This window comes from Apiospora hydei (genome assembly GCF_038363865.1).
Source record: "Apiospora hydei strain CBS 114990 chromosome Unknown utg000006l_segment0_segment0, whole genome shotgun sequence".
In the NCBI taxonomy this organism is placed as follows: Eukaryota; Fungi; Ascomycota; class Sordariomycetes; order Amphisphaeriales; family Apiosporaceae; genus Apiospora; species Apiospora hydei.
The window spans coordinates 628723-650467 of record NW_027117365.1 but is presented as its reverse complement, the minus strand read 5'-3'; the positions used below and the strand labels follow the sequence as shown (position 1 = coordinate 650467).

General features: G+C 55.0%; 7 protein-coding genes across 7 annotated transcripts; 3 read left to right on the top strand and 4 right to left on the bottom strand.

Annotated features, from left to right (window-relative positions):
* Positions 1–989: 989 nt before the first annotated feature.
* Positions 990–2140, top strand: PG997_007387 (uncharacterized protein; the record flags this gene model as incomplete). Its single annotated transcript, XM_066811702.1, has 3 exons — positions 990–1588; positions 1645–1698; positions 1759–2140. Coding segments are annotated over 3 exons (1035 nt in total), but the record flags the coding sequence as incomplete, so codon positions are not given.
* Positions 2141–2660: 520 nt separating this feature from the next.
* PG997_007386 (uncharacterized protein) lies at positions 2661–3730 on the bottom strand (the record flags this gene model as incomplete). The annotated part of the gene is given in 2 exon segments (XM_066811701.1): positions 2661–3260; positions 3278–3730. 2 exon segments carry the CDS (start codon positions 3728–3730, stop codon positions 2661–2663), a joined length of 1053 nt encoding a protein of 350 aa, XP_066667043.1.
* A 529-nt stretch (positions 3731–4259) lies between these two features.
* On the bottom strand, positions 4260–6745 carry PG997_007385 (ion transporter; the record flags this gene model as incomplete). Its single annotated transcript, XM_066811700.1, has 6 exons — positions 4260–4720; positions 4776–4955; positions 5014–5349; positions 5408–6261; positions 6407–6541; positions 6603–6745. The coding sequence occupies 6 exons, from the start codon at positions 6743–6745 to the stop codon at positions 4260–4262; spliced, it is 2109 nt and encodes a 702-aa protein (XP_066667042.1).
* A 1002-nt stretch (positions 6746–7747) lies between these two features.
* Positions 7748–10884, bottom strand: PG997_007384 (uncharacterized protein; the record flags this gene model as incomplete). Its single annotated transcript, XM_066811699.1, has 8 exons — positions 7748–8163; positions 8207–8329; positions 8385–8831; positions 8925–9131; positions 9202–9406; positions 9465–9562; positions 9613–10774; positions 10840–10884. 8 exons carry the CDS (start codon positions 10882–10884, stop codon positions 7748–7750), a joined length of 2703 nt encoding a protein of 900 aa, XP_066667041.1.
* A 4540-nt stretch (positions 10885–15424) lies between these two features.
* Positions 15425–17343, top strand: PG997_007383 (uncharacterized protein; the record flags this gene model as incomplete). The annotated part of the gene is made up of 4 exons (XM_066811698.1): positions 15425–16356; positions 16410–16687; positions 16726–16846; positions 16908–17343. 4 exons carry the CDS (start codon positions 15425–15427, stop codon positions 17341–17343), a joined length of 1767 nt encoding a protein of 588 aa, XP_066667040.1.
* Positions 17344–18066: 723 nt separating this feature from the next.
* Positions 18067–19028, bottom strand: PG997_007382 (Leucine carboxyl methyltransferase; the record flags this gene model as incomplete). Its single annotated transcript, XM_066811697.1, has 2 exons — positions 18067–18566; positions 18620–19028. The coding sequence occupies 2 exons, from the start codon at positions 19026–19028 to the stop codon at positions 18067–18069; spliced, it is 909 nt and encodes a 302-aa protein (XP_066667039.1).
* Positions 19029–21342: 2314 nt separating this feature from the next.
* PG997_007381 (uncharacterized protein) lies at positions 21343–21660 on the top strand (the record flags this gene model as incomplete). The annotated part of the gene is made up of 1 exon (XM_066811696.1): positions 21343–21660. The coding sequence occupies one exon, from the start codon at positions 21343–21345 to the stop codon at positions 21658–21660; it is 318 nt and encodes a 105-aa protein (XP_066667038.1).
* Between the last annotated feature and the right edge of the window lie 85 nt (positions 21661–21745).

Here is a 21745-nt window from a genome sequence, read left to right as displayed (position 1 = left end):
ATCTGAAAATGCATGCTCTCTGGCCTGCGCGGACATTGGTTTTCGCATAATCGAGGCAAGGCGGTAGGGGGCTCTATGCACCAGAGGGCATGGGCATCACATGCCATCAGAAGCCATGCTTCCGGCCGAAAGGTCAGAAATACCAGGGCTGGCCATCTCTATGACCACACGTTTTGGTTTCTTTCAATATTAACGGTCGAACCAAGTATCCGGTTTGCCAATCGGGGGGTGGAAATGTGTGATGATGCCGTGGGACGTGATACAAGGCAAGATCGTGTAGACCGCTCACACGCTTTATCTCGAATAAGGCGCACTACTGTCTTATAGGCAGCAACCGATCCGGGTGTCGACAGGTCTCGGACACGTTCCTCGTGGCAACCGCATTTTGAGATGCGAAAGCAATACAACTAACGAGGAGGGGCTCGTAGAGACTTACAATGTGATGGCCCAGGGAAGGTTTGCCTTGCTTCTTTCGACTATAACATATTTGATAGAACAGGAAGGTTGGACAGGGCTTTGCGCCTCTTGGGGGTGTATGCCAGGGATGCAAACCTCCCTTGCAGCCGCCACAAAGTACGGCTCGGGGACCAGTCTCGTACGGCTTCATTTACTCGGCCGACTTGAGAGAGGGCCATGAGATTCCGGTGTTGTCACTACTGCAGGCTCTACAGAGTGGCTAGGAGTCAAGAGTCCTACCCCATGGCTCAGTTCTTATAAATCTTTGTGCGAGCACGCCCCTGGATTCGCTCGTCCCGCAACCCCCCAATGCCCAAGAACCGTTAATGCCGGCACCAAATGTTCAGCCATGGCTTTGATGCTTCTTGCGTCATCATTGATACTCATCTGCAGTTTCGCCCGTTTGGTCTACCGGTGGCATCGACTGTGTCACATCCCCGGCCCCTTTTGGACTTCGTTCCTGCCTCTGAGGGGTATCCGAAGGCGTTTCGGCTGCTTGTGGCCCCTGGATCTGAGGAGGGTATCTGATAAGTATGGTATGGCATGCCTATCCCCACAATCCCCAACCCAAGCCTAACTCCTCTCCCGTGCAAGGCGGTCTTATCCGTGTCGGCCCCAACCAGCTTGTCACGTCGGACATCGATGCCATACTGAGGATCATCTCTCCACTCTCTAGGTACTCTGGAGTGCCTGAGTCTCCATGTCCAAACCGGAGCCACAGCTCCTTATCCTGCCCTGAAGGGAAGAAGTGCCCTCGACAAGCTGCTCCACGTGGATCCAAAGGAGGCTCACAACTCGAGGCAATAGCGGACAGACGGTGTGGCTGTCTAATCAGGTTGATTGAAGAAGAGTTTATTTCGACTGAAGTGGCATTCAGGCCGTTGGAAATGGCTTCGGCAAGCCGCTGGTTCGTGTCAAATTTCCTTAGGGACCTTGTGTCTTGTGAATCCCCCGCTTCACTTGAAGAAGTCCAGCATTGGTGTAACATGCCGGACGCGAAACGTCCATGCATGTCAAGGCTGGTTGCGGCGTTACTTCCTGTTCGGATGATGCGTGCATGTCGTCGTCATATTGACTCCAACGAGGACCCTGGCTTCAAGGATGAACATGACTTGAAATATAACCACCGCAAGTAAGCTGAATCAATGCCTTTCCTTTTCTGACCTATGGTACTTAACACGATAATAGGACCAACCTATGTGACGTAGATGAAGAGGAAACAAAGGGTGTACCCGATAAGCTGTGAGTCGCTCGCTACTAGTCGACCTTTGCGCTTTCGGGAATGTTGACCAAGCCAAAAAGACGAGACTGGGCCCATCTGACGGCTGCTGCTCTGGCAACGACCATCCTCCACCTCTTGAAAAGCCCTACGGCCTACCACAAGCTAAAGTCAGAGATCATCGGATGTGGCGTGAGCCCGGGAAGCCGGCTCCCAGCACCTCCTGTCCCCAGGTCCCTGTCTCTGCCGTCGACACTGCCATACCTTCGCGCCGTGGTAAAAGAGGGATGCCGTATGTCGGATGCTGTTACTGCAGTGCCACCTGTCTTCAGGAAGTCACCGAAAACGGTCGATACAATTCTGGGCTTTGAGATCCCGGGAGGTACTGAAGTCGGGGCAGATTCCTTCGGTATCATGCAGGCAAAGAAGCACTGGGGAACGACGCTGAAGTCTTTCGGCCTGAGCGGTGGCTCGAAGCCAACGACAGGCACTTACATCTTACAATGGAGAGTGCTCTCAATATCATGTGGGGGACTATGGGCAGCGCGAATAATTACCCGGCAAGAACTGCTGCGGAGATGGTGCTCAGCAAGACACTTGCTACGGTATGTCAGGAGAGCAAGTGTTTTGCCCCCGTTTAGTCTGTTACCTAAATCTAATGAGAAACCACCAGATCTTTGCACAATTTGATATTTTGCTCATGGAGCCTAGCGAAGCTGTAAAATCTGGCCAGCCGGAGCGATCTCAGTCATACAGTGTCCGTTTCGTGCCAGCGTCTAGAAACGGCGAATAGCAAGGCGGTATCTACCTTTACCTGTCAGCCAAAAAGTGGCAATGCTTTATTCTAGGTAAAGGAAACAGGGGTATTTCACGGTTCAGGGGTATGGCGTCAAGGAAGAATATCTGTCTGGAAAACTGTCGTTGGAGAAAGATCTTTAATTAATATTTGATTACTTGACCGCGTGCATATACACATCGTGACAATCTAATCCACCACCAACGTCCCGTACTGCACCACCACCGCCTCGCCCCCAAGCCAGACCTCCCGAAGCTCAACTTGCACTCCCTCCTCCCCATCATCTACCGCCGCCGCCTTTTGCTGTTGCACATCCGACCGCGTCTCGACGCGAATGACGCTCCGCCGCCCCATCTCGACGCCCTGCGTGATCTCGAACTTGGCCGTCTCCGTCTTGTTGATGGCGACGGCGAGGTACGCCGACAGCGCGCTCGCGGCGCTGCCCGTCGCCGGGTCCTCGACACCCAGCTCGAGCATGCGCGTGCGCATCTTGCGCACGTAGCTGTTGCTCCCGGGGCCCGTGTAGTAGTAGTACCGCGCCACGAACCCGGCCGGCTGCCTATCCTCGTCCAATAGTGGCCCGCCGGGCAGGTTGTCAAAGTCGAGCCGGAGCTTCGGGTCGAGCTGGCCGAGGAGCTCGCGAGAGGGCACGTGCACGAGCACGAACGTCATGCCGCGGACGATGCTGAAAACGGGCGCGGCGAGCTCGAAGGCGCGGACGGCGGGGAGGTGGTGCGAGAGGCCTGGGTACGTTTCGTACTGGTCCGCTGGGATGACGTCGGCCAGTTTCTTTTGTGCAGGCGCACGTCATGGGAGATGCGGGCGCGCGCGGATTGCGGCTGGCCCTTATCCTTATCCTTACCCGCAGACGAAGAGGAGGAGGAGGCGAAATCCAGATGGATGGGCCCGGACTTGGTCAGCAGCGTGTCCACGGTCGGGTACCAGTGGAACCTGGCCAGGACGGCGCTACCGATGGTGGGGTGGCCGGCGAAGGGCAGTTCGGACTCGGTGGTGAAGATGTCGATCTCGACCTGCGATGCGTCCTTATCCTCTTCACACTCGCCATCATTGCCGCCATCCTTCTTAGCAGGCTGGTGCATGAAGACCGTCTCGGAGAGGTTGAACTCCTGCGCAATCTTCTGCTTCTTGGCCTGCGTGAGCTCGGCCCTGCGCGAGGCGGGGACCGAGACCACGGCGAGGGGGTTGCCCTCGAGCCGGGTGTTGGTGAAGACGTCCAAGGTCGCAAAGGGCAGCTGCATGGTGGATGGCGGTCAAGATGACACTGATGCGAGATAGAGTACGACAATTGGTAGATGGGCAGGTCAATTCGGGTATTTTATATGCAAGACTGTAGCGAAGTCGGGTTGGAGAGCGCCTTACACACGTCAACATAGCTGCAACATAGCTGCGAGCTGACTCACTATTGGGGACTAGACTGGTGGAGGCTCTCACGTCATTGGTTGGACTTGCAAGTATGTAGCCAAGGGCCTGCTGCTGCCTATTCGATGGAAATAGGTCCGGCGACCGGAAATGAACATGCAGTCACGACAAATCAAATACTGCATTCACAGGGCGCGCGAACGCAAACTGGCCGCAAGTGTCTAAATAGTCTAGATCCCCTCGTTTATGAGATTGCCTGATATACCGTGTATGCGTGATACTTTTTTGTCTTGCCTACGGGACTCCAGATAGCTTCTAGCATGCTCAACGGAATTGACTTATAAGGAGACGCACTTCCCCATAACGCCGTATACGATACTCTTCGGACCAAGCCACGACCGTAGACAGCTACGTTCGTACGGTGTCGTCACCAGCAGCCCCCGACTGCAGAGCGGACACCATGGCGGTGAGCCGGTCAATCTTCCTCGACAGCTCCGCGATGCGGACTTCGACATCGGTGGGCGCATCAGTGCTATCGTCTTCCACCTGCCTTTGTCTTGTCTTGGAAGCCTGCGACGGCCGGTGTATGCTTGCGAGTGGCGAAGGAATGCAAGGACGCCCTATCCTGTCCGTAGTCAAGGGAGGCGCCGGCGGCCGCTTGGTAGAGCTCTGGCGTGGCCCACGGAACGAGCCGAAGCCATCTTTCGGCACTGTCCTGCCCATAGTCCATTCGTAAAGCATGATGGCACCCACGATCGGGGAATGCGTCGCCTTGAGCAAGACGATTCTGGCCTGACGGAACCCATCGGTCGAGGGCAGGAACAGTCGAAGCGGCCGGAAGATGCAAAAGGCAATCAGGTTAAACGGTGCTGTCATTACGAATTAACTAAGTAGCTTCTTATCTGGTGGATGTTTGAAACTTACGGTAGAAGTGCGTCAGCCGATTACTGGTCGAGGCCTCGAGAACGTAAACACTATATACGTAGAGATACTCTTCCTTGGCGTGGGAGATGACTCTGGAGAAGCTGTTGCTTAGCATACCCGTCAGGGAGCCCATCAGAAGGATCGAGCTGAGTGTCACGAAAATGAACATCAGGGGAGGTCCTGCGGGCAAAAGGTAAGTCATCAAGCATCAACTTCAATGGAAAGAGTCGATACGCACCAAAGATAGGGTCAATGTCATTCATGATGTCAAATCCGACGTAACTAGAGCCGAAGAAGATCTTGGTCACGATCATTGCCATATGCTTGAAAGTGTACAGTTCCCGCCCGACGAGGGAGAAGGTTGTGAGGAATCCGAGATAGATGATGGCAACAAGCACCATGAACTTTAAGAAGTCCATTCCCATTGCCTTGAGACATGGGATGAGCGTGCCCCAATACGGGCTCAAGCTTAGGATGGAGCAGATTCGGGGCACCATGAAGAGTGCCTCCAAAGACAGAACATCGAATGCAATGGCGATCAGTACCGGGTCGTCGTTGTAGAGACCAATGAACCCTACGAGACGAGTTTAGTAAGCAATAGTTAACACCAAGGGCCGAAAGGGGTATCTTACGCAATATCGCAAAGCAAATCCCGATAGCTATCATAATCACATCAAACACATTCCATACATCTGCCGCATAGAAGATCGAACCCGCATCTAGATACTCGCTAACCTCGTCATAGAAGAATGCGGTAAACCATATGTAGAGCATAACCTCCATGGGCGTTACCTTGTGCACACTTTGCTCAATGCAAACGGCGTAGAAGATGAACATGAAGGCGGCAAAGAACATCACCTCGAAGGCCTTGAGATACTTGGGCACACGGAGACGGGAGAACGGGTCGGCCGTGTGCGGGTTGTAAAACTTCGGCTTTTTGGTCGAGTGCACCGAGAGGCGGTCCCAGAAGATGATGTCGCCGTCCCAAATGCCAGTGATGATTTTCTGCACCACGTGCTGGCTGAGGAACCTCTTGGCGTCCGCCACGGCGGCAATCTCCAGAGCATTCAGGTGGACGAAGGAGGCGGTCGGGTCATCGCCTGAATCGTCGTCGCTGTCGGAACCGCTGGTGAAGCTCATGGTGAGTTTGGAGATGGACTGGAGCAGTTGGCTCCGCCTCTGGGAGCCCATTTTCCCGGAACTCTGATCGTGCTCGGAGCGGCGGCGGGACCGTGGCAATTGGTGGCCGCCGCTGCCACCGAGAAGGGCAGTCCTCTCGCTACTCTCTCCTTGATCGGCACAATCCCCTTGCTGGGAGGAGCTGCAGGTGTCACTGGGGTCGGGTATCTCGTACAGACAGTACTCGACGGCTTCGCGCTCGGATAAGCGCGTCAGAAAGCGCCATGCCACGATCTCGCAAGCGTTCGCACGAGCTTCACCAAGCCCCCTTCCGTCGTTTTGCGTGCCATAGTGCCAACGCAGGGCTCTGAGATAGGATCAGCGATGTGCATCCAGAAGGGAGGGTCATGAGGGGTGAATTCTTGGCAAGCATTGAGCCCCACGTATAGATAGATACATCGATGATAAGGACATCACAAAACAGAATACGCAGGCAGTCCGGCTCAACTTACAAGAGGGCATTCACAATGGAAGGATTTGTCACGTTTGTGCTCAAGTGATCGACCAGAGTACGCAAGGAGTCGCCGTTTGATGTGGTCCGGAGCTGCTCGAAAGTGCTGGGGACGTAGATGACGTCGGCGATGTAACTGGGCGCTCTTGGTCAGTTGCGGACATACCAAATCAGGATTTCGGTGGGATAGACTGTACAGCGACAATTTCTTGACCACTGTCCGGAACTTGTCATCGTAGGCAATGTCGGGCAGGTCCGAGTCGTATTGACCATTGTCCCAGTGAGGTGAAGGTGCCCGATCACCTTGGGACATGGGCCGCATCTTGACACGGATGGGCATCTTGAAGTCGGATCAGCGAGAGGTTGCCGAGAGTCTGCAGGAGCACCAGAGACAATTGACAGGATCCGAAATCGTTGAACAGTATCGGTCTGTAGATGTTGCTGCTGTCCCCCTTAAGGGTACTTTGAGTTTTTTGAAGATAACCACCATCCAGGCGCCTGGAGCGGACCAAAGGGTCCGTGCATTGAGCAACATGACGGCGCAGTTGCAGGGAGCGCCCGATATCTCGCCTAGGCAGATACGAGTAAAGCTTGTTTGGCCAATCTTCCATGCCATCCCAATAAATCCCAAGCCCACTGACTCGGGTTTGGCGCCGTGGGTCCCCGCTCTGTATCGTCACCCTCGGCGATCGTCGTTTTGGATCACGCCAGCTGACCGAAATCCAAGCGACGACACTATGCCACTTGGTCCTAGGTGGAGGATACTTATCTTTGCTGCCGTTAGAACCAGCATCTGCTAAGAAAGGGGTCCTATGCACGTTTACGCAGGGCATCCCACCTTCTTCACGGATCTGTCCTCTTAAAAACCGCCGTGGCTTACCCAGACAGGACACCAGGCGCTATTCCTGCAGCCGCTTATGCAGGGCTTGTACGACCGGATCATGCAGGGTTGGCCTGATCTTGGGAGTTGGGGGCTGACATCTGACGATTATGCCCGCATGGGGGCACACTTGCTTGTGATTCGGAATATGATTCAAGGCACCTACGACGTCTTGAATCGTCGAATTTAATCAAGTGATTAACTACCATGGCTAGTTGATCATCTCTCGATCATCATCTATCTATTGTCCTTGCGAACTGCAGATCTACCCTGAGCACATCGAACTCTCGTATCCTCCTCCGTCGTACACTCTCTGTCGATCCGGAAAGAGAAAAGCGGGAGAAAAGAAGAAATAGGAAACCGAATGACATAAGAAACATCTCCGCGTGAAGGGTGTATCATAAAACAAATAAAACGCCTTGAAACCTGACGGCAATAACAGCGCCGTGCCGAACATCTCCCCTAACGAACTTGCTTGCCATTCATCAAGATCACGCTTCCTTCCTCCCAACCACGGCTCCTCGCGATCTCCAGAATGGTCATGTCGTTATCATCTTTGGCATGTAGGTCGACGCCGCATCGGTCCACAAGAAGCTGAAGCACATGCGCGTCACCGTTCTCCACTGCTTGGATAAAGGCGGAATGGCCACGGTAGATTTTGTTCGGGTCCGCTCCGGCCGCCAGGAGCATCTCGACGATCTCGGTGTCGCCGTCTTCGTAACGTCGTAGCGCTTTGACGATCGGAAGATGCTCACCGGGTGCATTCACATCGGCATGGGCCTCGTCAAGAAGGAAGCTCACAATGTCCTTGCGCCTCTCACGGATTGCCGTTGTTAGTGGCGAGAAGACACCACCGTTGCGATCCTCTACGCTCACTCCTGCCTGCAGCAAGAGCTTGACACTCTCCAGTTGGTTTGCCACCACGGCCATTTCCATTACACCCCTTGAAGGCTCTCGGTTCGGCCAGCGCAGGCAGCAGTCTCTTCAGGATCTGAGGTTGCTTGACTGCCATGCACACGGGCCAATCCTGGCCTCTCACGTTGGCTACCCAGAGAATCAGTCATTATTCACTTGAAGGGATAAGGGGCGCGAAACTTACGGTCAGCGCCACGGCTCAGCAACAGATCGACCAGCTCTGGTCGGTTTTGTCGGATGGCCGTTGTTAGAGCCGTCGCTCCACTCTTGGGCACCTTATCGTTCGGAGAGACTCCCGCATTCAACAGCCACTCCAGTGCCTCCGTGTTGTTGCTCTGAACGGCCGTCTCCAAGATTCCTTTCGGCGTGTTAAGGTCAGCGCCCGCTTTCACCAGAGGAGCCAGGTACTGAGTTCGGTAGTGAGTGACGCATTTGAATGCCGGGTATTCTGAAGCGGGAACATTCGGCCCAGCACCATTTGCCAGCAAAAGATGGAAGATGTCGGCGCGGTTGTCTCGGATCGAAGAGCACAATGGCGTGTAGACACCATCCTTCTTTTCGTTGGGGTCAACGCCAGCTTTCAGCAGGCATCGTACAGACTCGATGTTGTTAATCGAAGCCGCCAGCTCCACTACAAGCCAGGTGTTAGCCATCAGGAATACTGGAGGTGGGTACGTCCACAATTGGAATAGTTAAGGGCGTTGATGTGGTGGGGGATACGTACTGATTCCAGGGGTCTTCTTAGGATCGGCACCCCTCGCAAGAAGAAGCCTCAGGCAAGGTGTATGGTGTATTGCTGGCCACAGCATGTGCTTTGGTCCAGGTAGGTTGGGGTTGGCTCCAGCATCCAACAGCTCCCCAACAATATCGGCTCGGCTTGCTGTGATTGCCTCAAAAAGAGGCGTCTTCCCTTCCCTGTTCTTCGCGTTGGCTGCATTTCAACGTCAGTAAGCCGCGTACCATGAGAAAGAAAATCAGGTAGCGGTCGGTGAAAAACTCACCGTCTGACCCGTAAGCTAGCATGAGCTTGATGAATTTGATCGGCCGCACTTTGTTGATAGTCTTGATCAGAATGGTTTCGCCGTCACTCATAACGTGGTTCGGGTCTCCTCCATATATCAGCAGCAGCTTTGCAAAGCTAAACTTGTCCTCGGCGACAGACAGTCCGAAAGGTGTCTCAAGGACCGCACCAGCAGCGAGGTTGGCCTATCATATGATGTTAGTCACCAATCTCGAGGGTCGAAGTGATAACTTGTGTGCTCACATCTGCTCCGTACTTGAGCAACAAATCCGCCCCATCGATGAAGGATTCCTCCACAGCCGCAAACAAAGGAGTGATACCGCCTCTATCGGCAGAGTTTGCTGGGATTATTGTTAGTATGGCCGCTCCAAGAATCAAGCAGGATACATACGATCAGCTCCAAAGACCAATAAGAGGCGGACCGATTCGAGATCGTGCCGCATAATAGCCTCTTTCAGAGCATGGCTCTCCGAGCCCGTGTCAGGCGGGACACCGCGATCGAGAAGCTGCTCGACAAGCTTGTTGTTCCTGTCCTGGATGGCCGAAACCAGAGCCAATTTCAGGGCCGGGGTGCTTGAACCGGTAGAGTTCCTTGGGCTCCAACGCGGCATCTTGACGGGGTCTGCTGTGAGCCGAGTAACTTTGATAGCACCAGAGTCAGACGACTCGTAATCGCCAGCGGTGGTATCCCCCTCAGTCATGCCACTCAAGCCCACGTTATCCTGCGTGCCTCTCCCGTCAAAACTCTCGGCTTGTGAGAAAACGCGGTCTCTGCCCGACACCGACGGGCTTGTATGGTTGGAGACGGACTTCGCGACCGACGGTGCGCGATGGGAGACTGACGGTGAGTGGTGAGAGGCTGATGGTGCTCGATTTGAGAGCGAGAGTTGTTGCTGATAACTGTTATCGTCCCGAATCACATCAAAGGGTGAAAGGTTTGTCGAGGAACCTCTGCCTATTTCAAGGACTGGGGGAAGAGGGAAGACAGACGAGATCGGGGACGTCTCCTCTACTTCCGTCAGGTGCGGCTCAAGAGTCTTCAGTTTGGTGATTCCAGTGACTGATCGGCCTCTCTGCAGCCGTTCGAGGGCCGCCGCGAGGCCCGTGTAGCCCATCCCGAAAGAGTCGTCGATATTGGAGTCACCCAGCGACCATTGGAATACCAGGGAACTCATCCTCAAGGACTCTATTGCCTTCCCGATGGATTCTCTCATCTTGCCGACATCGTTGTCCGCAAACATGTTGCGCCAACCCCGCTGGATCTTGCCCACAGTTCCACGCTTCTCGTACTCGAGGAAGCGGCCAACCCACTGGTCGAGGTGCTGGAAGTCCGTATAGGTCGACTTGAACTTGTTGTCCATCTCCTTGATCATCTCGGCCGGAAACTGTTGGTTTGTTCGGGTGCATTCTGTGAGTCCAGCTTCCAGTGCCCACATGATCTTGCAGAGATCCAGAAACTCATTGGCCAGCTCCACGAAGCCATGAGGATGCGTCTTGACTGTGCTGAGGAAATCGAGCATATGGATGGCGATCTTGTTGCCCAAGACGGTGGCCTTGCGATAATAGTGTTAGTTTCCAAGCCATCAAGTGTCTTCACCTCTGGATAGTTGGGGTTTACCTTGTGACAATGGCTGAGGACAGCCTCACTCTTGACCGGAGCCATGGCTACGACGTCAAGGTGTAGGTACCCTCACGCACTGAACCAATTACCTGTCTGGTGTTGATGTATTGGATCCTCGCTTAGAAGGTTTGGAACAGCGTTGTTGTGGTGATTTGTTTCTGACACCGGGAAGGAACGGTCACTGAGAGCTTCCGTAGGTGTTATGGTATGCAGCTGCTGGGCAGGAACGATGCTGGATTTATCAGGTCAGTAGGTTCCTGGTTATGCCACGGAGAGGGGTGTCTGGGTCTGGATCTGGGTCTGATAGCGACTTTGTATCCCATGCATGACTCCGCAACAATCAGGATGGAACGAATACATTCCTACTTACCTACATACCTAGACAAACCCTTCGCATCTATCAATGTACATACACACATGTACCTGGTATTAGCGGTTTCGCTTCGATTGCGAAATACTCCAGTCAAGGTTGCTTCAACGTGGGCGCCACTTGGGGTTCTGGGGCCCAGCTGGGCAAGGCCATTGATCTTCACTTCACGCTCCCATCACGACGGCTGGATGGGTTACGACGTTTGCGCCGAGAGGCTAACACCGTCTTGGGGACCGTTTGCCGGGCCTAAGGAAGACTAATGATTGAGATAGCGGCCAAGGTGGTTCCTTCCTGGGTTGGGCGTTTGAGCGTTTGAGCTTGGACTTACAGCCACCCCTCTCTAATCAAGCATCAATTCCACGCCGCTATTCCAATGACAGCTGCCTTTCCGAGTCCCTCTCCACATGAGAAACCATACATCAATGTATGTCGGCATGACGCGTCTGGTTATATAACTCAAAGGAGCTGGGCTGCGTGGCTGTTCCTCACTGATCATGCTCGTCGTGCTATGTTACATGCCGTTGTCTGTTAGCATCCATCAATATCAACCTTATTAGCCACGGGGACTCCATGTAAGGACCTGATGCGGTTCCTACCTAACCCATCGTCATGGTTGCCTAGCCTCATGATATTGATTGAATCATGGAAAGGAGTACGTATGTCAAAGTATGTGTCGAGTCTCAGGAAAACCGTGCCTACCTACTCCGTACAGGCCTACCTAGCTTACTAAACATGTGTAAGGTCTTACTTACTTAGCTTCGGCTCCAGCTTCCCACCTCGCCGTTCTGCCAGTGCTTTGCCGAAATGCCCCAGTAAGATCCAAAGTGCTGGGTCTTGTCAAAACTAGATTCGACGGCGCATGGTAGCTTGCTTCGCGGGTCGCTGCCGGGTCCACGGTCTGGTAGCTCATAGGTCTGGTGGGATGGGGATGGAGCAGCGTCCGAGGGTAGGTCGTGTAGTGTTCATACCTATGTGCCAAGTGACAGGTGCTTCAAGCGGTTCATGTTGGAAGTGCCTATGCGCACAAGATTCCCAGATGCGGGACAGAGCCGGTTTCTGCAAGTCAGAACAACTCGGGTAGCCGAGCACCGGGATCCTCCTCTCCTCCCTTACCTTCCTCCGAACTCGACCTGAATTTCCTGTCAATGTCCAGGGCGTGTAAGCTGAGGACCTGGTGCCTGGTTCTAATTTTATCAGAGTTCGACTTGCTGCCAGTTGCTGACTTGAATTGCGCTCTATCGGTGATTCGTCAACCTAGCCTTACCTTAAGACAAGCACTATCAAATCCCACCAGGACAGATCCCTCTTATGGTCCAATTCAGATCGAGTCTGTCGGTTGAGATCACTGAGATGCGACTAGGCCATGTTTGCTTCGATTGTGTTTGCTTAGGCGGGAAGTCTCGATAGGCTAGACAATCCGGTACGATGTAAGCACACAGCAGAGTTGGTATGGGCTCTTCTCAACCAACCGGTCTGAACTCCATGGCTTCCTACCATCCCTTGGGATAGGACCAATACGGAATGAACCCGAAGCCTATTCGTCAACCAAATGCGTCTTCATCTTTCTGACAATCTTGACGAGTTCAGCTGCCAAGCATCCAAGTAGCAAATGCCTCCGTGGACAGCGGAAGCGATGGCGGAGCGCGTTTCCTTGCTCATCTCCGACCGGTTTTTCTCTACTGGCCAAACCTTATTCCACACTATTTGCTCGCATCTATTCGTCAAGATGTACCTACAGATTGGTACCTAGTGGGTGCTCTTCGCTCAGACCTCGGTCGCTTCAATGTTGTGTAACGGAAATAATGACAAAAGCCGACCGAAGAGAGCTGGCAAAAAGGGGCCTTCCGACTGTGCCCCCTTATGAAAACTTGGACGACGTTCTTCGATGAGGGCCACTTCTCAGGTTGGGCCGAAGGGACAGCTCCATCCCGCAAGCGAAGTCAAGGTTGAGACGAGAGAGCATCTAATGAAGATTGGCGGCTGTCTTATGGCTGGGCTTGAGCTTGGTAATTAGGTGGCGCCGTGATTGTGGCTCCAACAGCTTCTGCTGAACATAACTGCTTGTCTGAGGCCAGCATCAGGGAGACACCCCAAGTTCAGCTGTCAGCCAAGCAATTTCGCCCTCATCTACCAGCTTTGGCAAGATGTGTGGCGGCCTAGAATGCACAAATTTGAACCATGCCCGAGCTGAAGGCGGCAGTAGTGCTGGGTCTGCTATCCTCACTGGCCGGCAATCATCGTGAAACCCCGAATGCCGGAACCTTGACACTCTGATCACAAGGCCTACAGCGATGAGAATGGCACATTATTAGTTCAAGAAGGATTTCCAGGAACTCAGCTACTGTACGTCTCTTAAGCTCGCGGATAAGTAGCACGTGGACACGGCCAGGATCCGAGCCGCTGTACCGAACCCGAAAGCGAAATGAGCAACTCTATCTGGATTGAATTCCCACCAAACGCCTCAATGGGGAGATACAACTTTATTGCTACGACATCGGGCGCATACACGCAAACCTTATCATCAATCGCCATTCCTTTGGGGTCTTCCTAAAGAAGAAGAAGATCTGATAAGAACACCGTGGGGCGGGGGATAGACTCGCCAAGCATACACACTTACATATATTGGCTCGGTACGGTACCGCAGCAGGGTCGTGACAAGGGCTATGAGAAGCTGAAGTCCCTTTTCAATTCGCGAGTTTGCTTCCCAATCCCCAGCACCTCGTTAAGAAATAATACCAATCTGACCTTGCCTGGTAAACTGGCGTGCGGTTGGCTGACCTCAGTGTGTACATTGGCGATGAAGCTATTTCGCCCACCGCAGTTTATGTTTGGGAACAGCATCCATCACGTTGAAGAGCATAGACTTTTCTCAGCCCACCCGCCCACCTGTTGCTTTCGGCCTTGGACTTCGCCCGAAGCTTGCCCTGCATCGCTGTGGTGTTAATGGTACTGCAGGGACACATATAACTTCGATCGTGCTTCTCAGCATCTTCATTACAAGAAGCAGAATGCATGCAATCCTGCAAAGGTCTTATATTCAATTGGGATTTTCGGCGAAAGCAAGGAAAAGTCTTGTCTTGTCTGGAATTCGGCAGAGCCAATAGCGCCAACGGCCCTGGAGCACCGCCCGCAGCCACCAATTAATGTCACCCATCAACTGGGCCTGTTGCTGGGCCTGCTGGGCCCCAGGATGAAAATAGAAACAGCCGAACCGAACGAGCTAGAGATTGGGGGAGGCTATGTCTGATTCGCCTTACCCTCGTCGCGCACCCCGCCCTTTCTTTTTCCAGCCAGCAGCGACAGGGGAGCGATGCAGGCGAGCCAACACCTAATAACTGCTCCGTCAGGCACTATCCCAACCGGCGGCCCCCAATGAATGGCCTTTGGTGGTGGTCCCTCTCACTGCTGAATTCCAGTCTGCGTCTGTCCACTGGTGGTGGGTGTGTGTCCCGGCCCAGACACCAGAATACGATGCTGCGTGCGCCAGCGTCAACCTTTGAAAATGTTTTAGTGACACGGGTGGCGAAGCCAACAAACCCGTCCGTTCACTGCCGCAACATCCTCACTGTGTATTGGCTCGTTTAAATCCGGAATCTCCACCATGTGGTTACCTCACCACGCTCACCTACTATTTCCATGCGGCAAGGATTCCACAATGGACCAGATCTGACGATACCGGTGACCGGCACCAAGGCAGCCCTCTTTTGAGCTCAGACCCTTGTCGGAAAACAGCACAGCAACAGCACATCCGTGGGAACAGGGGACCCAGCTGCTTTTTTCCGCCAGGTGGTATTTATGACGGACATCAAGGATGACAGCATGTACCTGTAGTCAGCAACATGAAGGTTGCTCTTGAGTCTTGATTCGGAAGGCCAGAAAACCAAACCTGCTGCAGGTAACAGCCTTCTCCCATACCACAACAACACAGCCTGGGCCCTTTTTTGCCGTCCGATCCTGGTAACTTTCTGCGTATATGCAAGTCGATCCGAAGCTTACGGGATCATCTGGCGGTGGTTTGCCTCTTTTGTAGTCAGTGCCGAGGGCCTTGTGTGGCCTCTTAGTTAAAGTGTCACTCGTTCCCGTCGTTCGACTTCTTCCTTTTGCCTCTTTACCCTTTCGATGCGACGTCCATCCCACGAAATCTGAACCCCCCGTTGCTTCAGATCCAGGTCTACTTCTCCCCATCCGATGTCATCGGGCTTATAGCGAGCCATGGCTCTCCCGACAACGACAATATCCCGCGACATGTTCCTTCGCCTGCCGCCCGCCGCGGCCGTCGTCTTACTTTCGACCGTGCTGGGGGGATTGGTGGACGGGTATGCCTTATTACCACGACAGACCAAGACGATTGAGCCCCATGAGCTGAACGTCATCATGTGGCCGCCGTTACCCACGGCGGCTCCTCTTCTCTCGCCCTTGGAACTTTTCCGACGACAGACCGACAACACGATATGTGGCTATCTCGGGGGCGACTCGGCGCTCCCGGCGACGTGCTCGGCCGGGTCGCATTGCGTGCTGGACAAGGCGAACAAGGTGATGGGGTGCTGTCCGAACAGCGGCAGCTGCACGACCGGCGTCTTCACGGGCTGCGTGGACCAGAACAGCGGGCCCCAGACGGAAGAGAACCCCTACGTCTACACCTGCACCGGCTCGAACGTGTGTTACAAGAACTCGTTCCCGGGGGGCGTCTTCCAATACGGGTGTGGCACGGCTTCCGACTTGGCCACGTCCGTGCAGACGGGTGCCAGCGGCAAGCCCACCCTGCCTCTAATACAGACCTCGATTTCGCTCACACAGTCGCCGAGCTCGTTGTCGCAATCCTCCTCGTCGCAATCAGCGTCGTCATCATCAACTTCTACTAGTGCAGAATCGTCCTCGAGCACTTCGGAAGCCTCTTCCAGCTCGTCGGGCACGCCGACATCTTCAGCCAACCCCGCGAATTCCACGCCAGCTGCTCCTCCGACATCAAATACGTCAGGCCCAGGGTACAACCGCACCGGCGCGATTGTGGGAGGAACCATTGGGGGTCTGGCCCTTTTAGCGGCGCTGTTGGTGCTACTGTTCTGCTGTTTGCGACGGCGGCGAAATAAGCGTCAGGGTCCAGGTCCGGGTCCAGACGCAGCGCCCACGAGCGAGTACGTGAGGTAAGTCAACAGATTGTCATAGCGAGTCTGCGACAAGCAGTCTTGTTTCTCAGTGTTTCAACGCAATCCGAAGTCTGTTTCGCAAATCGAGCCCAGCCACATGCCTGGGCTTGTACCCCAGGCTCATTGCCAATTGCAGTCCAGTATGCTGACCTTTTGATTCTCAAAACCAGTCCTGTGCGAAATCATGGCGCCGCATTTGCGCCTCTGCCTACATGGCAAGAGGAAGAAGAGCCGCAGATTACGCCGCCACCCCGTCACAACCAGCCATATTACCAGTATGAGCACCCGCCCACTGCTGCAGCGGGCAATATGACGCATCCCGCAAATGGTAACGGCGGCGGTTATGGCCCCCTGCTCCCGTCTCAGCCGTGTCGGGCCCGTCGCCGAATACGCCCATCGGCGGTGATGGTGGAGGAGGATGGCCTCTAGCCTACGGCGCAGCGCGCGCACCGGACGGCGGACGGGTCCAGACGCCCATCGCGAACGAGTACCTAAACAACAGCAGCAACCGTTACAACAACAATAACAACCCCCTATAATAATGGCAGCGGCGCCGGCGCAGTCGTCACGCCGCTAACGCCCTACCACTCCGACAACCCGCACGCTCTCAGCAACGACTGGACCCACCAGGGGCATGACAATACCATGACCCACAGCAGCCACGGCCCGCCGCGGGATATCGACGACTTTTCCCGCGACGTGACGGCGACGATGCGCCACGTGTCGGACTCGGACACGGAGCCGCTCACAGCGGGCTCGTCGATGCACAACTACCCCATTGAGGGCCCGGGCACGACGACAGGGCCCCATGGCGACAACAATAATGCCAACCCGAACATGCTGCAGCCGTACCAGAACCGCCAGCTGGGGCCCGGGTCTTCGGGCTCCATGACCTCCTCGAGCTCCTATACCCCGTCGCGGCGGGGCGACCGGCCGCTGTGGCAGCAGACGCGGAGGCAGAGCAGGAATCAAGTGTGGTTGTAATGAACTGGGGAGACCACATGAAGGTGAAGACAAAGAATTTTCTACTTTTATCTCATTCGAAAGTATATACATCTGCCCCCCCATCATTTTTTCTGCGCATTTCAGGGTGATCTTTCGGTATACGCGCAGGAGTTACGGAAAACACGGACTATACTATACGTTGACTGAAGATTTTACGATTTTTTACTTAATAGCTCGGGGATGGATGGACAGTCCATGGTCATGTGCGACTTGTTTATTAGAGTTTGCATGGTGTTGGGGGTGTTGGATGGCATCTAGGGTATATTGGCAGCATCGCATACTTTACATATGCATCACCAATCCTTGTATATATATGGTTTTCCAGACGAAAATAGCTTCGAATCCAACCAAAATGACCAACCAACATTCAAGCGTCCCGAGCAAGCTACTACACAAACCATATAAGCACGTTGGTTAAATGAATATGAACCAATTGATCAATGTAATGCATAAATTCTGCACAAGGCTATGTGTATTTCCCGCCTTCCCCAACGCCGTCGCTAAGTTCTCATGTCTAATCTAACTGCTTTCTCTCGTTCACTCATACCATATCTATAAATTTAATGCCAATATATAACATACTTCTTCTTTCTTCCCTGGGCGCGGCAAGGTGCCATGTCGTGGGGAAACCGAGTCGAGCCGTATGAGGGTTTCCCTCCCCAGCTGATGGCGAAACGTTCCCCATAGCCCAGCCCCAACTCATCAGAAGTCGTACCGCAAGTAAAACATGAGGTTATCCAACTTGGGTATGTACGAGCAAGTCGACATGAAGACGCGATGCGGCCAAACGAACCGCCTCGCCTCGGCCAGCTCGGCCGGCCTCACGCAGTCCCGCAGCCGGAGCCGCGGGTGCAGCCGCTCGAGCTCGCGCGGGTCGTCGAAGCCCCACGCAAAGGTCGAGCCGGTCGCGCGCGTGATGCTGAGCAGGCCACCGAAGAACTTCATGGCCGAGCCGACGCCGTCGCAGACGAGCTGGTGGCGGTGCGCCGGCAGCTCGGGCCGCGCGGTGGGCGAGAAGTGCTCGGCCAGGCGCCGCACCAGCCGCTTGCCCGTCGCTTCGTCGAAGTAGGGCGTCAGGCCCTCCATGAGGATCAGCGTGGGGCGGTCGGTGGGGATCTGGCGCAGCCAGTCGTCGCAAGTCACGTCGGCGGCGGCGAGGGTGTAGTCGCCGTGCGAGGGGGCGGGACGAGGCGGCGGCGCAGCTTGACTACGTCGGGGAGGTCGTAGTCGAGCCAGCGGACGTCGCGTTTCGTACTTTCTTTGTCACTACCACCACCGCTAGACGCCCAGTCCAGACGATGACAGCGCGTGTCGAGCCCGCAGGCCAGATGGACGACGGTGGCGCGGGGGTGCTGCGCCAGGAACTCGGCGGCCCACTCGTCGAACTGGCGCGCGCGCACGAGGCACATGTCGCGCGAGCCCATGCCGAAGGGGCTCTCGGCGCGGAACTTGGCCAGGTCCGTGTCGAGGCGGCGCAGGATGTCGGCGGCGTGGCGGTCGCCGAGGATGGGCTCCGGGCGGGCGGCGTCCTCGGCCCGGGCCATGAGGGGCACGAGCAGAGTTTCTTGGGGCCCGGTCAGCGACACTTTTATTTTGGCGGAGGAGCCGGGCGGCGTCACGGTGGCGGTTGTTGTGGTAGTGGTGGTGGTGGTGGTGGAAGACATTGTCCTAGTAGATGGAGAAGTGGTGGCGGGTGTGGAGGATGGTGATAGAGGCGAGGGGATGGAGGGGCTTCGGGAGGATACGGCAGTGCTGGATCTTCTCGCGAAAGAGGGCATATTCCTTCTCACCCTCATAATAGTCTAATGAATAGGCAAATGATTAAAGTTGAGATGGGGACTATTCTAATTGTTCGGGATGCTACTCTAGTAATACTTTAACCTAAGCTTCCGAACTGAGGGGTGGGTATAAGTGGCGAATTGTCTGTTGAGAAGTGATCAACTATGGAGCTGAAACTGCAGGTCACTTTCCCCCGACGGAGCCAAGTTTCTGGGCCTGCATGGCTCTCCGGGGCGCCTAAAACCAAGAGTGGGGGCTCTCTTTAGCACGCCCCCAGACGATCCAGACCCGATCGCTATCGCTTCAAGGGTGTGACGAGTAACATTGTTCCGATCAACTGGATTTTGGGCCCTGGCTCTGCCCTTTAAGGAAAGAGGTTGATGACAAAGTCAATAGCAGATTGGTTGCACGCATTAGAAGTAGCAGCAGCACCTTCCCCATCCTGCCATCCTCGCCCCTCTCTTGCCCCATGACCCTCTGCGTGTCTCTTAGGTACATAAGCTCCAGCTGAGGTTCTTCATCCTTCTCCTTCACAATCATCACGAAAGGGCAACGATAACTACTCCGGAGCAAGCTGTAAACAAACAGAGAACCAGGGTCTGCAGGAGTTTTGACAATGCAAACGTGATCACACCGACCACGAGGCCCTTAATGTTTACACCTCCCAGCCAACCTCATAGGGAAGGAAGGACCCACGAGAGGCCGACCCACAGCGCGATGCACAGCGCAAGTATTGGCCCTGGTTCCGGATTCGGGGATCATCCAGCGATTTGAAAACCACGGAAGAAAAAAGTTCCCTGACCTTGTGCGCGGAGCCGACGTCGAAGCCGACATGAGTGCAACGGAACCGTTAGCCCGGCGCGATTAGGCTCACCGTGACGGTGTGGTGCGCGACTGGCCCGTAATCCTTTCGTCGCGCCTCGAGCTCAGCAACCATGACGACGACCTGAGATGTTCCAAAGACTTCCTGGGCTAGAGCAATTCGTCTTAAGCCTGGCGTCGAGGTCAGGTGCAGCTACGCCGCCGCATACATGCCGCGCTGTTGAAAAGTCACACCGGCGACCAACGCGTCACGTACAGGCGTATGGCCCGACCTCCGCAATGTATCGCACCGCGTGCATTTGTTCGACGAATCGCACCCACTCCTTTCTTGCGCGTTGATTCCCCCAGGTCCGCGCATGGGGCGCGCAGCAGCTCCTTCATACAGAAATCGCGGGTAAAGGTCAGGAGCCTGATGTCGAAACTCACAAAACCCAAGTATTAGAGGCCATTCCCGTACCGCGCTGGTTCCGTCATAATGACCCGGCACCCAGGAGGAGAGCCAGGTAAAAGGGTGCACGACGAGAAGTGGCTATGTCCAAATGCGACGTGCCAGAGTTGGCGCTTTCTCCCTGGGGCCAGGTCTCGCGGGTGCAACGTCTCCGGCGCCCATGCCGTCCTTTATGCGGCGTTGAGCAATGTTGATGGGCAGATGTACCTTGTCCGCTCTCATGATCACGGCCCGAAAGAAACCAGCTCATTCGGTACAACGTCGGACAGACAATGGTATGGTTTTTCCTTGCCAAGGGATCGCCATTGGGAGCTAAGGCCAAAGGGAGAGAGGTGGGTTGCGTAAAGTGCCTCCCAACTTGTCCCTCCCCTTGGATGTTATTATATGCGTGCCGCGTTGACAGCTCTAATAGGTATGGATCCATGCCTATTGGATTACCGGACTTGACAACAGGAGGCGGTCGGGAGCAAGCAGTATACTTGACGGGTTGCGCGGCGGCCGGGACCGCGGCGGCCGAGATGATGTTTCGGCGCTAGGGAGCGGGCAACTCCATCGGCACGGCCCCCTGCCCAGCCTGCCCTAGCGAGGCCAGTTCTTCGTTTATTATCTGCGACATATTCTGCCTGACGCCAATTCGATCACATCACTCTATCCTATATCTAACCCCCCTAAAAAAGTCGGCCGCCTCCTTTAACATCATGAGCGCGACCAGCCCCGTATTGCGGGCACACCTTACCGCAACCCGGAAAGCAAAGACGTTGTCGCAATGGCTGTTTGACAACCAGGCTAGTATGTTCTGCCCCTCCCGTCCCTGAGAGATGATGAGAAAAGCAATAAAGCATCTCTCCCAGGGCCATCGCCGACAATGTCACTTACTTGATATACTAGTGCTCTCGCTCAGCGTCATCGCGCCGCTTCTCCTCGCGCACATGTACATGCCCGCGGCGCGGCCCTATACGTCCAAGTTCCTGAGCCTGTCGTATTACAATGAGCGCACAGGCAAGTATGGCGCCGGCCCCAGCGACCTGTGCTTCGTGGGCTTTTGCATCGTGGTCTGCACCGGCATCCGCGCCGCTCTGATGCAGCACGTCCTCGTGCCCCTGGGCTGGCGATGGGGCGCATCGACCAAGAAGGACGTCACGCGGTTTGCGGAGCAAGGCTGGGTGCTTGCCTACTACAGCGCTGCCTGGCCGCTGGGAATGGTATTTCACCCCCGGCAGACCAACCTGACACAGTTCACCCCGTAGCTAACCAGACGCACAGTACCTGTATTATCAGTCGCCCTACTTTCTCAATCTTGAGGGGCTGTGGGTGGGCTGGCCCCAGAGCAGG